This window comes from Pseudopodoces humilis, chromosome 1 (assembly GCF_049639895.1).
Source record: "Pseudopodoces humilis isolate 2021_Gansu_Grassland_sample_001 chromosome 1, ASM4963989v1, whole genome shotgun sequence".
Classification (NCBI taxonomy): Eukaryota; Metazoa; Chordata; class Aves; order Passeriformes; family Paridae; genus Pseudopodoces; species Pseudopodoces humilis.
The window spans coordinates 89,917,434-89,932,986 of NC_142200.1; the positions used below are offsets into that span (position 1 = coordinate 89,917,434).

At 36.0% G+C, this 15,553-nt stretch overlaps 1 protein-coding gene across 1 annotated transcript in view; it reads left to right on the plus strand.

Moving 5' to 3' along the window:
- Positions 1-15,553, plus strand: part of DTNBP1 (dystrobrevin binding protein 1) — a 62,719-nt gene that overhangs the window by 17,253 nt on the left and 29,913 nt on the right. The window contains exon 7 of the mRNA XM_005525264.2: positions 10,077-10,099. Coding sequence (XP_005525321.1) covers positions 10,077-10,099 — 23 coding nt within the window. The remainder of the gene's footprint in view (positions 1-10,076; positions 10,100-15,553) is intronic.

Here is a 15,553-nt window from a genome sequence, read left to right on the forward strand (position 1 = left end):
ACCTAGGCAAAACAGGAAAAATGCAGATAATTTCTGGTTGATCATAAATACCACTGTATTTATTTAGGTAAGAAATTAACTGCTAGATCATTACAGGAAGGACACTTGGCAGTGTAGGCACTTGAAGAGCGAAGCAGCCAGTTAACTTGACGTGAGTGTGATTTGTGATGTATGTTTGGAACTCGTATCCTGTCGTCTTCTCTTTAGTGCTTGGGGTTTTCACTGTGACACCAGCTGAAAGAATCAAGTATGGGGGGGGGCGGGTCAGGAGTCTATGCTCTCTTTAGCGTAGAAATTATTTTCTGGGAGTGAGTGGTTTTGTGTTTGGAAAAAAAAAAGTATTTCATGTTTTTGGACAATACAGGGATGAAAGCTGAGATGGATATTAACTCTAGAAACTCAGGTTATTTTGAGCATGTAAAAAAACCATAATTTCATTATAAAGTCACTCTGGAGCTTAGGCTAGAAGCTAATGTATTTCAAATCTTTTGAAAAAATCCTATATGAAAGACTTAGAAGAAGGTGCTTTAGGTCAACATTAAAGCTATGAAATGCAGCTTATGGTAACTATGGGAACTTATTTTAAGAAATAGGTCTCCCTATTAAATAGAGCAACTTTATTTCAGTTCAAACAAATCAATTTTTTGCCTTTTGTCATTGTCTTGAGTACTAATTTCAAAGCAGATTAATCAATCCAGGATATTTTCCAAGTTCAAAGCCTCATATTTGGGGGGATTGGTTTGGGGTTATTTTTGTGAGCTTATTTCTGGAATTTTAATATTCTCTTTTTTATGTTTAAATCCATTGATCAGTGTACCAGTAGTGTTGTATGAAGTCTAGATTCCACTCTTGTTTTCTCTGATTAGTCTCCCTGCAATTGTTTGGATGTATGTTGACATTAAACCATGTCATTTTGTTTCCTGTCCTTTTTCAGTTGACCACAATTCTTCTTCCCTTTCCTTCATCCTGATTTTCTGATTGCAGAAAACTTTGTGTCTCTTTAGTCTCATGTGGCAGTTATAGCTTTCTCAAGTGCAGTGTCCTTTAGGAAGCACTGTCAGGAGCTCACTTTTGCGTCATCTTTTTATGTGCCCTGAATGGCAGCCTTGTGGTAAGATAAAATGATTCTGACCTGAAGCTGTACTTCCTATGAAGCTCTTGGTACCATTTGTATCCATTTCAGAGATCACCACATTTTGAAAAATAGCAGCTCCTGATTGTTTTGTCAATTAAAAGGAGCTGCCCAAATGCAGCAGTTTGTAGGAATACATTTGGAATAGCAGGGTCCTTGTCACTGGAAATGGGTGAATAGATTTTCCTGTATATTATTTGACTTAAAACATAATTGTCTGAATGATAATTTTTTAGGATGTCTTTTTTAAGAACCCTCTCTATTTTTCAGTCTGTCAGCTTTGAGAACAGACATGGAAGAGAAATAAATGTAAAATCCAAACCTTGGTGGGACTCTTGTTTTTCATTTTTTGTGTTATTTAAACAATTACTTTACTTGAAGAGAAAATAAGTTCTTAAAATTTGCATTTATTCCTAATTTTTGAATTTTAGAAGTTTAATTGTGGTCAAATTAAGTGTAACCGCATGCTTTTGTAATTAGTGCAGTAGGTGAGGAGTTGGACAGGTTGTCATAGTTCTTGTTGGATGCATTGCCATTATGGTGCTTTAGGTGCTTCTAGGGGATGAGAATGTTTGATTTACTTTCTCATTCAGAAGGACATAAAATTTATGGCAACTGCATTGTGTAGATTAGAGATATGTGTGAGAAAATGTCTTAGTTACTTTTGGTTTCTTCTGTAGACTTTATCCCTCTTTTTAATTGCTTTGGGAACAAAAGGAACAGTAAGGGGTGTTGGATGTAGATACAGTGGCTTGTCTTAGGCCTGAACAATATAAACATTAGAAAAGTAAATACAAAAAAATCTTCCATATCTGTAGATCTTGTTTAGATCCATAGCATTCCTTAAGCAATAGGCTGGAACAGTACTCTGTACTGTACAGCACCCTCAGTGATGACTCCCTCCCACCTGGCAGTGATACATTTAAATTTTACCTTCATATGCCTTTCAAGCTTTACATGTAATTTATGAAATTTACTTTTTATTTGTAAAAAAGTATATATGCCCCTTTGATGCAAATATTTTGAGCAAGTATGTTTTATATTTTTCCTTCTAACATTAAGCATAGCATGAATTGTTTCTGAGACCTCAGCTACATGTTCAGTAGTTCTCATCAAAGTTTTTACCAGTGTAAATTTTCATGTCATATGCTTTTTGATCAGTCTCATAGTGGTATAGGTTTGGAGCTGCTGTACCTCTGTGTAACTGGGTTCCTAAATAAACATTTTTCAAGATTAGATGCAGAACTTAGGTTATCTTCAGGACAATTTTCATGGCAGATTGCAGCGGGTGACTGGCTTTGAGTTTTCATTAGGCATTGTATACGTTTCTGTACTCACATTGCAAAGATGTTTTCTATCCTGTCTCATGAGTTTGTATACAGCACAATCAGCAGCAAGTGTTTTCATGGTGATAACTGGCTGGAATTAATTTTATGGCCATCAGTTACTGCACTTCTTTGGGCAGACACATAGAATGAGAATGCCTATTGATCCTGCAGAGACTTGCACAAGCTTTGGAAGAGTTTCGTGGATAATTTTGCTTCCTTTTTTTTATAGTTTGAAGGCTCTGAACTTCCTTTTGTTTGCAAGGATTCTTGCATTACAGTATTCTGCGTACACCAAGCCCAAAGGAGAATGCTGCTTCATTATTAGTGAATTTTTCTCCCATCAGTGATTTCCCAGTATTTGGAAACATTGAGCAAGACTGAATACACAGCAGATTTGAAGATCGCAGGGGTTTTGGCAGTTTTTTTCTCTTATATGCAAAGTGTGAATGTACAATATAATTTATGTCACTTTTAAGTTGATTTAATTTTGCCCTTTCTCTGGTGATCTTTGCTTGATACAGAGAGACAATGACATTGTAACGAAGAGATTTGCTGCTTACCTTCTCCTTAGGGTCTTGTTTTCTTTCAAATAGGCAAATAAAAGACTTTTTCTTTGGCTTTTGTGACCTGTATTAATGACTGAATGTTTGTGTTGGATCCTCTGTATCCTACAGCACCTTTTAATAAGTTATCTAGAAAATGTTAAAACATTATGTCAATCCTGCATAATTTGTCTCTACCTTTATGTGGTGCTTGTTAGTGGGCATAATCTGCAAATCCTGTAGAGCTGTTAATACCAGGCATTCTTTGTCCAGACTTACTGTACCAATAATAGGAACAGATGGTTTAGGACTGCCTTAATCATCATTTTGTACTCTCCCACTCTTAAAAATGCATTATTTATATGGGTAATTAATTCATTGTGGCTAGTGGCAGAAGAACAGGGCTTAGGTACTTGTCTTTACTGCACTAAAATTCATTCTCTGTGCTGTGCCTCCTGATAAATTCTGTGTTTCTTTGCTATGGATTATTTCCTGAGATCTTTAATAACTCCTTTCCACCTACATTAAAAACCAATTCATTTAAAAGTAGTTAAAAACAATGTATTAAATGCATTCATTGACAACGCTTCTGTGAGGGAGATTTTACATTCCTACATCAAAGGGACATGTTGAAGATGCCTGAAGAGATACAACTTCTCTCTGGCACAGTTGTGTTCATGCTTCATGGAACTACATTCAGCATTTTAGGTGAACATTGCACATGGAGTCACAAGCTCTTTTTACTTCCTTCTGTGAATTAGGGTTTTAACATATGTCACTTACTGAATAAAGCTTGGCCAGTTTTTGAATACTGTAATTTCTCTTCTTTTTAATGCTTATGGGGAAATTGATGGCCAGGTTAAAAGAAGATCTGCAGTTTCTTGTGTGGCTGTTTATAAAAACAGGTTTGCAGGAACTGCTTTTCTTTCTAGAAAATAAATGGTAGAGTTGATTGTGGAGGTGGCCTTTGATGGTGGATTGTTTGTACCTTCTCTTAAACTTCACCTTCTCTTACATTCCTTCTAGTTTCTCAAACTGTAGCTTCTCTTAATTTTCTATTCTCAAATTTCAGCTTTAAATTTTGGTTCTTAAAATTTTGGTTGTATGATAAAAGCAAACAGTGTTGATACATGTTTTAGTGATCCAATGACATTGCATGCTAAGAGAAAAGTTTTTAAAAAATGTAAAAACAGTTAGGCTTTTGGATAACAGCAGAATGAAAGCAAAAGCATTAAAAACTGTGTCCTGTGCAAAATACTACCTCTGAAGGCATGAGCTTTTAGAGGGAGCTAAGCATTTTTTCCACATTTCAGATTCCAGTTTGGAATGGTTCTAATGATAAGTGACCTGTGTCAGTCTCTTAGCAGAGAACAAAACCTGCCTTTAATGATTTCACTTCTACCATTTTCTTATGATTTTAAGGCTGTCTCTCTTATTTTTTACTGTCCTTTTGAATGATAGTGCCTGAAAGTTGACTCCCCTTGTTCTTAAGATTTATTGTTGTTTTTTTGAAACATTGAAGCAGAAATGCTTTCACTGTACCCTGAAACTGCTGAGTGCTTTTGGTTGTATTTATTAACTTGATTACCGGTTAATGTTTGCAATTTCTGTTGCAAAAAATTGCTGGGATCAGTTCCATCTTCTGGAAGGAAGTTAACATTGAAGTTTTGCTGGAAAACATATTTCAGCTACTTCTGTATCTGCATGAGTATGGAAACAAAAAAAAATCTCCATTGCAAAATTATTGAAATGCCTTAGTTCTCTGCTCTTCTCTTTTAGGGGATAAAATGTCACTTTTGATGATGAAGAATCCTGACCTGTCTTCAGTGTTTTGTCAGATGAATAGAAACCCTTGCCTGTGGTTCAATTCCAACAGTAGTTTAGTAATAGTGTTGGCTTTTACTAATTCTTCAATACTTACAGGCTTTTCATTGCTTCAGTCTCAAGTGTATTTCTAAGTAGTAATTGGCCTAAGTATTTCCAAGGGGTGTTCAACCAATCTCAAGGATGGGGAAAACAGTTTTGTGTCAGGATTGAGAGAAGTGCTAATCCTAAGTACAAAAAAATAAATAAAAAAAAAAGTACATTATTACTTCTGCACACCATACAAGTGACAGAGGTTTTGAGTTCTCAGTTTTTTGGCTTTTAGTTTTGATGACAACCAGAGCAAAGTCCCAGAGGAGAGATCTCATGGCTTTTTAGTTTACTAAAACTTGAGTCAGGCTATAGAAGGATTTTTTCTTTTTTTAGTATAGAATTTTGAAAACTTAACTGTACCAGACATAGCACAGGAAATGCAGCATTTCTTAGTTCCTGGGTTGGATTGTGTCTTGATATTGTCTTTTGTTTCTATATGAGTCTAGTAGTTGGAATTTACTGACTGTTACTTTTAGAGCTTGTGTTATAAAATTATTCCTGTCATTTACTTAGGACTTTGTTGCTTTCTTATCTGCCTATTCTCTTGAAGATAAAACACAATTTTATCATCAATTCTGGCTGGTGGCATCTTTGGAAGGCATGTGGTGCTTCTGTAGTCTCTTAGGTATTTAACTGGATTCTTGGTGTTTAGCTACACCTGGGAAATTGATCTTAATGTTCCAGCCATTTGCAAGATACAGTAGAACCTGAGGTTTTTTTCATACTGTTGCTGAAGAAATTAAATTCCCTTTGATCTCAGTAACTTAAAGCAGGATAGTTATGCCTCCTAGTCCTCCCATATTCTGATTCCTAGATTTATTTTTGTTTGTCAGTGATACCAGCACAGTCTTCCTACTGTCCATCTCATCTGCTCAGTGGCTAGTATAGGGTTAATCTAACAATGCAATTGTCCTGGGGTGACTTTATGATACTGGTATCCCCAATCGTCTGGTTTATGTTATATATTAAGTTCTTCACCTTTAAGACTGGCTTTGAGAGCAAGAGAGGGGGAAGAAGAAGTGCGCAGTTTGTGTTAAAAACATCACTCCCACACATCTCGCTCCTGGACTGTGGTGTCTGCAGCACGGACAGACAGCGGGACAGAGCTTCTCTCTGGCTTTTAGTTAGTTTTAGCTAGCTGAGGCAGAGGAGTTCCCTGGACCTTTGTTTTTTTTCCTTTTCTTGGATCTGTGCAAACCTGCTCTGGACTGAACACCCAGCCAAACCCCGGGAGCTCAGGCCTGTGGCCCACCGGGGCCTGGGCCTCGGCACTTTCCAGCGCCGAAAGAACTGATAAGGGACTGAGCGAGCCGAGCTACACCACATGAAAAGGACTTTTTCTTCCTAGACTTGCCATCCCATCGAACAGCAAGAAGTTTTATTATTTAATATTATTCACTTTCTGTTAAATAAACAGCTTTTTCCACTTCTCTCCAAGAACTTTTGTTTTTTTCTTTTTTCCCCTTTTCCGGATCAGTTGGTGGGGAGGGGGCATTTCCCTGAGGAAATCCCCATTTGGAGTTTTCCTCCCTAATTTGCCCTAAACTAGGACAGCAATGAAAAGCCTGAGGGGAATGAGAAGGTCCTTGGAAATTTGTATCTCCCTTCTAGCTGGATTGCAACTCTAACTGGTCATGCCAGTTACCCTGTGGGACAAGTCATATATTGTAGATGGTTTGCTTCACCTGATTGTCTCCACCATTATATATTCTCACCACAAACCCTGAATCTCAACTTTTCTGTAAATGAAGAAGTTGAGACCACGACAGCATCATAATTAGAACATTACAGGTGTCTTAAAAACTGGTAACTGAGTTAGACATGTATAGAATTGCACAGAGTAATTAAGCACCCATCCCTCAATCCCCTCTCTATTTTATGAAAACAAGCAACTGGAAAGGCAGGGATTAACATTATTGTTTATATGTGTGGCCAAATAGTTTTCATGGACATAAGAGTCGGTGGAGCCTGTACACCCTCTTGCCTCTCAGGAAAGAATCTGGGATTTGCAAATTGCTCTACACAAAAATGAGATTACTTTTGAAGTGTCTCCATGCCTTTATAGTCCGATTATGTTAGACTTTAGCTTGTTATTTTAGCCTTTTTTACTTGCTCAGAGGTGCTGAACTTCATCTTTCACTGAAAAGAGCTATTTATATTATAATGTGCTTCCTAATTCAGTCCTTTCTTCTGAAAGCTTACTGTAAACTATGAAAAGGTAAAATGTATTCTTATATGAGTAACTAGCCAGGTTTGTCAGTAACCTAAAATTTAGTAGCTGAAGAGCATATAGTCAAATGCCAGGTAGTTGTATTGGTCAGTGGTCAGACTCAGCATGGGAGCTCCTTTAATCCTGGACAGATGCTGAGCAACTCACACTGGGCTTCAAGAGCCTTCATGTGTAGCAAGGTCAGAGGCAAGGCAGGCATGTTTTCCTTCTAATAGTGGCAGAAAGGGTTATCTCATCCATTTGTGAAGTGCATGAATGTTCTTTTGGATGAAAACTCTTTAAATAAAATTTGGGAGCATTTCCCTATAAAGTGCTTTCAATTGCCTTATATGTTTCCTCCTGCTTGTCTTTCAACCTTGCTTTGAAGGCTGCTTTTCCAACACTGCTTTAAATTTAATCTTTTTCATTTTAATGACTCTCACTGTTTCTTTAGTTTCTTTACATTGTCTGTGTTCTGAATATGAAGCTTAATCCTTAATGTGAGGTCAGTGTATTCTGCAGATGACTTTTTGTCTTTAGACTCTTAGAGAAGACATAGGAAGTAGTTTATCAGTAAATACAAAAACATTTATTTACTTGTAAAGGGAAGAAATGTAATACTCTATTATACCTTTTTCTCTGTACATCTGTGTGCCAGGTCTTAATTACCCACCTGAAAAATGTACTGATATACTCTTAAGCCATCTGTTTTTCCAATGTTATCACAAGTCTGTTTCCTTTCCACTTCTCAGTTTAGTGTTATGTTCCTACCAAAGCTGCTGATAAATGAGATTAAGGATTAAAATTTTCAAACTTCTAAGTTTTTATTTGGATCGTTTTACTTAATTAATAGTAATAAAAACAAATCCTCCATGATGCTGAACATGGTTTCAGTAAGCATGTACTTTAGTATGTATTTCTAAATAGAAGTTTCAGTGAAAGTCTAGTGAGAAACCTCAAGATACGATTAATTCATGATGTGTAAAATATAAATCTTCTGTCTTTGGGTCTGAATTGGTATGAGGAGACTAGGAAATAAAGATCCTTAAATTTCAAATCTGTATTTTTACTGTATGCTAATAATAGGTACTTTTAATTTTTCAGAGGGAAAAAGTTTTGGTCAAATATCCATTTCTGGTTTTCTTAATGAATGTAATTATGTGTATGGATATAGGGACAACAGCTTAGTGCATCTCAACCCTAAAAATATTGATGGATTTTGAAAAGAAAAAATCTGGGTGTTTAGACAAAATGAGTGATTGGTTACTGTGCTACCATCTTGTTTACTAACCTCTTTCAACACCATGGCAGTAATTGTTTTGTCTCTCCAATTGTAGACACGTCATAAAATCTCCTGATTTTAGATGCAAGTAATGTAGTTTTTCACCTCTTACTTTCACAAGATGTTTCCTCTGGTATGGTTTTGTTTCAGTCCATGGAAAAGAAGCATTTCCTGTGATTGTTGTTTCCTCAACTACTGTGCCATTATTAAAAAATAAGAAGGGCAACTTATTATGAGAGTGTTTAAGAATTTTGCAACTCTGAATAGAGTATACAGCATAGGAAAAATTTTTTTGGGGTATGAACCTGCAAATCGCAGGTATTGTAAAGTAGCTTTTTTCTCTGGTATAAAAGGGAGAAATTAGCTTGGGAAAGGGATGGAGGAGAAGCAGGAAAGGAAATAGATACTCACAGGAAGTTGCAACTAATAGAATTCTTTACTGTGAATCACACTCTAGCTTATTTCCTGGTAAAGCACCCATTCTTTCAAAAACTTGTATTTAACATTTGGTGACAAAAGTGGAATGTTCTCGGAAAATGTGGAGGTAAATGCATTCCTTTTCTTCTTTTAGAATACTTTGTCCTGCTTAAAGAATAAATTGTTTCAGCTTTGAGCACGTTTTGTCTGTTCTGATGCAAGAATAGATGCTGAATTGTGTCATCTGTTAAGGGGTAGAAGGAGTTATTATGGTATAGCATCTTTATTGTGAAACAGTGTCTCTGGTAGATGACTGAAGAGTCCTTTAGTCTGTGGATAGAGAATAGCTGTCCAGAATTTATCTGAACAGCTCTGAATTCACTCTTTGTTTTTCTTACGGTCACTTTTGCTTCAAAATTCAGAATTTAATGAGGCATTTTGCAAGGCTTAGACTGAAAAAATGTTTGATATGAGTGTTTTGTAAGGCCAGCATTCTGCCTTATCTCAGTTATTACATTGGTTCCTCTTAAGCCTTTAAATTCATGATGAATCACTACCTTGTAGTAATGACAGTTGGAGCATTTTGCAATTTCTTTAAAACAGAGAAAATACGTCTTTGTTTTATGGCCTCTGCATTCACAATTGCATAACTACTAAAAGTGGAAAGTGGTCTGGTATGAAGGCAAAAAAAATATTAACTTCAATTTTTAGCTTTTTGGTACATGAATACTCTGGGTTATCTGGGATATAACATACTTGAAAATCCTGTCCTCTGAGGAATGTCACTGTATGTCTCTTTGCCTGTCTCTCTGTTTTAACTGAGTGATGTTGTCAATTTTTTCTCCTTCAGTGTTGCCAAAATGTTTTTGAATAGCATTGATGAAAATGGGACACAAATTGTTATTCGCTGTGCTGTAAATTGGTAAATCTCTGCTAGGCAAAGGATGCTTTAGTAACTAAAGCCTTAAGAAATCTTATTTTTTGGAGCAGTGTATCTGGAAATTATGTAGCTAGATATAAATGTGTAATATTTGTATAATTGTATATGTTTATAAAGAGGTGGTGGCATAATTTATGAACAGGTTGATTTTGTTTGCTTTAGATAAACACATGTAGTAATATTATATATGGTGGCAATCAAATTATTTTCTTTTTGTCTTTTAGTAAGTCTTAAAGCCTGTAAAATAAATCCTGAAGTTCTACATATGGTATTTCTAATTATTTTTTTAATTCTGCTCTTCTCCAACAGGAAGGAACTGGAGACATTCAAAGGTAAATTCTATTTTTATTTTCTACTTAAGTGTTTGTAAGAGTTATGGTAATTTGTGTATTAAGTGAAACTAGGGAAGGAACTTTTTCCCTTCTACATTTGACAGTGTAAATTTTATATTGACCCAGCAAGCTGTGTATTTTTTATTTTGCCTGTTCTTGCTACTGTTTTCTTTGGAAGATTCCTAAGGGTAGAGAAACAAAACACAGATATTTTGTTGTCTTATCTAGGTTTCAGAGATTCTGTTATCTAATTCAAGCCTTTCCTTTGGTGTTCAGTTTTTATGGATAAGGGCTTTGTCTTCAACTAGTTGATGTCTTTTTTATCACGGATATATTTTTGGCGCATGTTGCAGGCTGTTATATGTTAGATTTTTGTCTGGCTGTTTCCAGAGAATTTTCACAGTATTATGCAAATTTATTTTTTGTAGCTCAGCTTGTTGGAGAGACTCGATGATATATACAAATATTTGTCCAATATATGATGTAATGGCTGGAAACTCTGTCATGTGCTATTGCTTTGTCTCTGGTACATGGATAGGACACAGTCCCATTTTCAGTAAATGCTGAACTGGGGCTTACTCTTCCTACTGATGTTAATGTTTGATCAGTTTGAGAATTGCTATTATCTCTTCCTTTGGATAGGATGTGACTGTGGGTTTGTGACTCGTATTTGTGAGAATGAAATCAGGTGCACTGACTTATGTCAGTCAGTTGTCTCTTGAAATTGAAAGGAGGGATGGAAATTTCTCTCAGCTGCATTCCTTTGCCTTTTCAGTTCATTACTATCTCATCTTTGTGATGCTACAAAAGGAAAATAACAGTTACAGTAAAATATAAGCAACACAGATTATGTAAAATGTCACTTTTTCTGTAACTTACTGAACCAACCCTTTTGTTGATTGATTTGACAGCTTTCAACATAGAGCAACTCAATACAAAACTGAAGATAAGGCCAGACTCCTTCTGATCCAAAGCAAGGCAGCTAATTGTAGTACCTGGTGCTTGTGAGAACAGTGAATCCTCGGTTTTTTGTTTGTATTGATCAGGTGTTTTAAGTGAGTTCCTGGAAGCCAGGAGAGTGGTTTCCAAAGTAATTTCTCTCTAGGCCCCTTGTTATTTTAATAGAGACTTTAACGTTATTTGACAGTAAGTATTTTACAAAGACAATCATTTTGATGGAAGAGGAACATGCTAGCTGTGTCTTGACCTTGAAATTTATACCAAACTAAGCAACTGGTTCTGTAATGGATACAGAGGCATACAGATTTCCAGTACTGGTTATGAAAGACTTGTCTTGGTAGCTAAGAGAAGGCTAGATAAGCATAGAGGGATGAATCATGGAAAATGGATATTAAACTTCTGTCAGCCTAATTTGTGTGTGTTTTTGTATAGTAAACTGGTGGACAAGCTCATACCTGACAGAGGAGAAGGGGAGTCATAGCTTAGACAATTTCAAGAATGGTCTTGTCAAGCAAGTCTAATTACTTTCTAGAAGATGACAAGAAGGAGGTTTAAAGTAAACAATAGATTCAGTGTAACAACTTTCAGTGTTTTGCCTGACATTCCCCAGGAAATTTGGATTAGACTACTAAAAATCCAGGTGCACAATTGAAAATCCGTGCTTGGAGGAAATGTTATTTCTGATTTACTAAGTTCTCAAATCTTGGAATTTTTGTTGTTAACCCAGATTGTGAAGTAGAGGTATTCATTATATTGGCTTCAGTCAGTCTTTTTCTGGCCTTTTAGACTTTCCATTAGTATCATTATCATATCATAGGGAGAGCAGGAGATTCCCAGTTGTGAAGGATTACATAATGGCAGATGTTTTGGTTGTAGGACAGCTTTGCCCAATCTAACTCAGGGCTCCTACTTGAGTTTTCTGTTTTGAGCTGCTTCTAGAGCTCACTAGATTTTGGCAAAAATGATCTGTCACTTGTTTGACTTCACTTCCAGTTGATGAAGCACACTGAGATAACTCAGTGGATGTCCATAGGAATCCTGTCACAGAGGAAGGAAAAGGCAGCAGCAAGGGTGAGCAGTGTGTCCTAAGTTAACAGCCTAACACTGTAATCTAAAAAGCAGAAGAAACCAGTAAAATTTGGTTCCAACTGAAACATGTTGAGTAGATGGTTCTTTACATTTTAATATTGCAAGTATAGACTATGTCCTCAACTAATTTATCTTTGCATAATTGTCCAGAGTGAAATGTCTTTCTCAACATTCTGTTCATGAAATACCCAGTGCAGGGTCTAGGAAAGAGGAACTGTTTAAAATACCTTCCTATACACTTGCATCTTTTAATGCATTTGCACTTGAAATCATTGTACATTAAAATCTGTTCCAATGGAAAAACCCAAAATTACATTTTTTATAATAGTAACTTGTTATTTGTGAATTTGAATACCATATGCTAAAATGTAATAGCTTCCAGAATATAAGGATGGTAAATGTCTCGCATAAAAATATCTTCCATAAAGATACAAGATCATTCTCTCTGAATATGCAGGAATTAAAGTACCACAAAAATATTCCTTCAAGACATTTGCTAGAAGGGTTAAAAGAGAGTTGTATGCACTTTTTTCAGTGTCCAGATGCAACTCTCACATTCACCAGTGATGAGTTCTTATGACTTTCTCAGCATAGAAAGTAAGTTTTACCAGAATTAAGAAACTGAATGGTCCAGTCTGAGATTCAAAATAGTGCAGTGGTAGAAGCTGGAATTCTGTGATGCATCCCATCAATTGCCCAATGAATACAGAAGAAAATGCACATTTTATGTTGGCACTGACCATGAGATTGCAGATGTGACTCACAATGCCACTAGGTAGCTCCACAGACCTCTCAGATCTGTTTTAAAATTTTACTTCCCTGGAATTTCGTAGATGTGTAAATACAAATAGGTGCACAGGTGTAGTGTGTAAATTCATGAAATATTCAAGTGTCTGTAACCTTAAAAACATTTTAAGTGCCCTTGTATATAACTAGTATTTATTTATTTTAATATTGAAGCAAAATCTACGCAACCAAGAGATAGAATTGTCTCTGGTTTCATTTAAAACTTCCCACTGTGTGTGCCAAGGTACAAAGTGGTAATTCATTGGACTTTTAAGTATATTCTTTGAAGACAGCAGCTGTCATCCAGAAGGTGCCTTAATAAGGAATGTATATATGCCAGTTTGCAGCATTGAAAAGTGTTGAGAATCCTCTAATTCTCTTGCTCATTGGTGTTAGTACCTTTAAGAAGCATGAAATAAAAATACAATACTACTTTAAGAAATTATTAATATTGTTTGTATTTGTCAGTGTTTTAGAATTTGTTTCTGCCATTTTCATGTTGGTATTGCAGATTGTACTCTATTTCATTGTGAGGAATAGATTTTACTATTCTTCTTTTTTGCTTTAAGACTTATTTTTACAGGGCCAGACATTCTCCTTTGTTGTTTGCTGCACCCGCAGTGTGCAGGGGCAGGACAAACCTTTCCAGTCTCTCTTCTTTCAACCACAAGGGTTTTCTGTTACAGAGTAATTGAAGTTGATTATTACTTAAAATCTGTGATGCTGAGAAAGTGAAGGTTAGAAGCTTTCCTGCTTTTTTGTGTTAAACATCTCTGAAGTAGGCAGGGAATGAGTGTGTGATGTTTGTTGACACTGCTGCAGCACTGGCATTTGTGTACCTGAAGTGTGTGAGGACAGAACGTCTCAAAGGTTGTCCAGTTCCTTATCTTTTTTTAGTACTTTATCTTTCAGAGGTCTTTACTATAAAAGATGATGGATTTATGAATGGAAACATTGGTATGCCATATGGAGTAGCCTGCAAGTTTCTTCCTAGTGTGCACCAATTTCAGTCTTGGGAGAACTGCTTGTAGGAACTGGTTTATGCTCTGTGCTGTCCTGTCTCTGCTGAGACTCATAAAGATGCTAAAAAAAAGTGTTCTGTTCTGAATCTTGGCAATTTCTTGCAATGGTAGAGTTTATTTTAGTTGGTATTTGTGTGTGGTTTTGATTTTAGTATTTGATGGGTTGTGTTCTTGCATCATTTAGGAAGGTATCATTTTCATTTTACAGCTGAGAAACTGGAAATTAGATAGCACAAATGTGGTTATTTGCTCCTGATATTTGAAACCTAGTGCATTTAGGAGTGCACTGAGATTTCAGATCATTCCATCATTCTTCTAGGCACATGGTACCATTTTTTAATTAATTTTTTTCTTTTTTGAGTTAACATTCCTTTAGGTCCAGAGCAGCCAGGATTGTGTAGTAAATAGTTACAATATACTGTTAATCTCATTAGAAGATGGAAGAGTGGAGCAGATATTGGGGTAGGTAATCAGCAGTGACAGAGTAGGGAAAAAAATAGAAGTTTTAAAAGCAGTAGAATTGCACAATAGTAGTAGCATATGCTGTTTCCTTCTAATTTATCCAAATAGGAACTATATACATGATAAATTTTAGAATTGTTTGTAAAAGTTCCTTTTTATTACAAGTTCAGGATGCAATGTTTTGAGTTCATTTCTGGAAAAGAAACTAAAGCACTAGAGGCTGTTTAGCGATCAGCAACACAGCACTTTTGGACAATGAAAGGTGGCAGCAACTTTGCATGGGCAAATATGCACATGGCTTTGGCTACTGAGTCATGCATATTTCTAAGCTTTAACGGGATTAGTTTCATTCAAGCTCAGGGAAACAGGTCGTATGACCATTTTCAGCACCTCTGTTTACAATACGATAGAATATGTTTACAGCCTTTTGAATATGTGATCTCTCTCAAACAAGGCCAGCTAAGTTTTAAGAGCTTTATCAAAATATTCCTTGAGAAATTGACCTGTAAAGTAGAGGTGCTTTTTCTTGCTTTTGCCTTCAAGGGTCACATTTGATATGCAGATTTTGTCATCCCTATTCATGCATCTAAGATGCTGCTGTTGAAATTGCAGTTTTCCAGTCCTTTTATTTGGAGCTTAAATATGTTTATTTTTACTTTAATTTCCTGACTTTTGGTGTTCCCTCTTCTAAGAGCACACAATATTTGGAGCAGTCTGTTGTCTCCATCTCTTTGTTCTCCATTTTTTAAAATCTACTCGCTTTAACAAATAGTATGTCAAACTGATATTTTTTTTTTCATCCAGTCTAGGGATCCTCGTTATCGTGCTATGTTCTGATGGCTGTGAAAATAAAACTCCTTTTTCCTATTCTTCACATTGCCTTCCAGATGCATGAGTAATATGCAGTGGAGGTCTTTAAAGCTCATGGTTCACAAAGCTCATACATTCAATGACGTAGTTGCTCTTCAAGCTGAGCTGTCATTTTGAGCACATAATCTTGTTTCTTCTGAGCAAGAGTAAGATGACATTGTGGTAGAAATTAATTCCAGCCACATGGAGTTGGAGTACTTCAGCATTTGTGTGGTCCAAAACTTCAATATTTAAACCTTGTAGCACAGACAACTCTTGCTTTGTC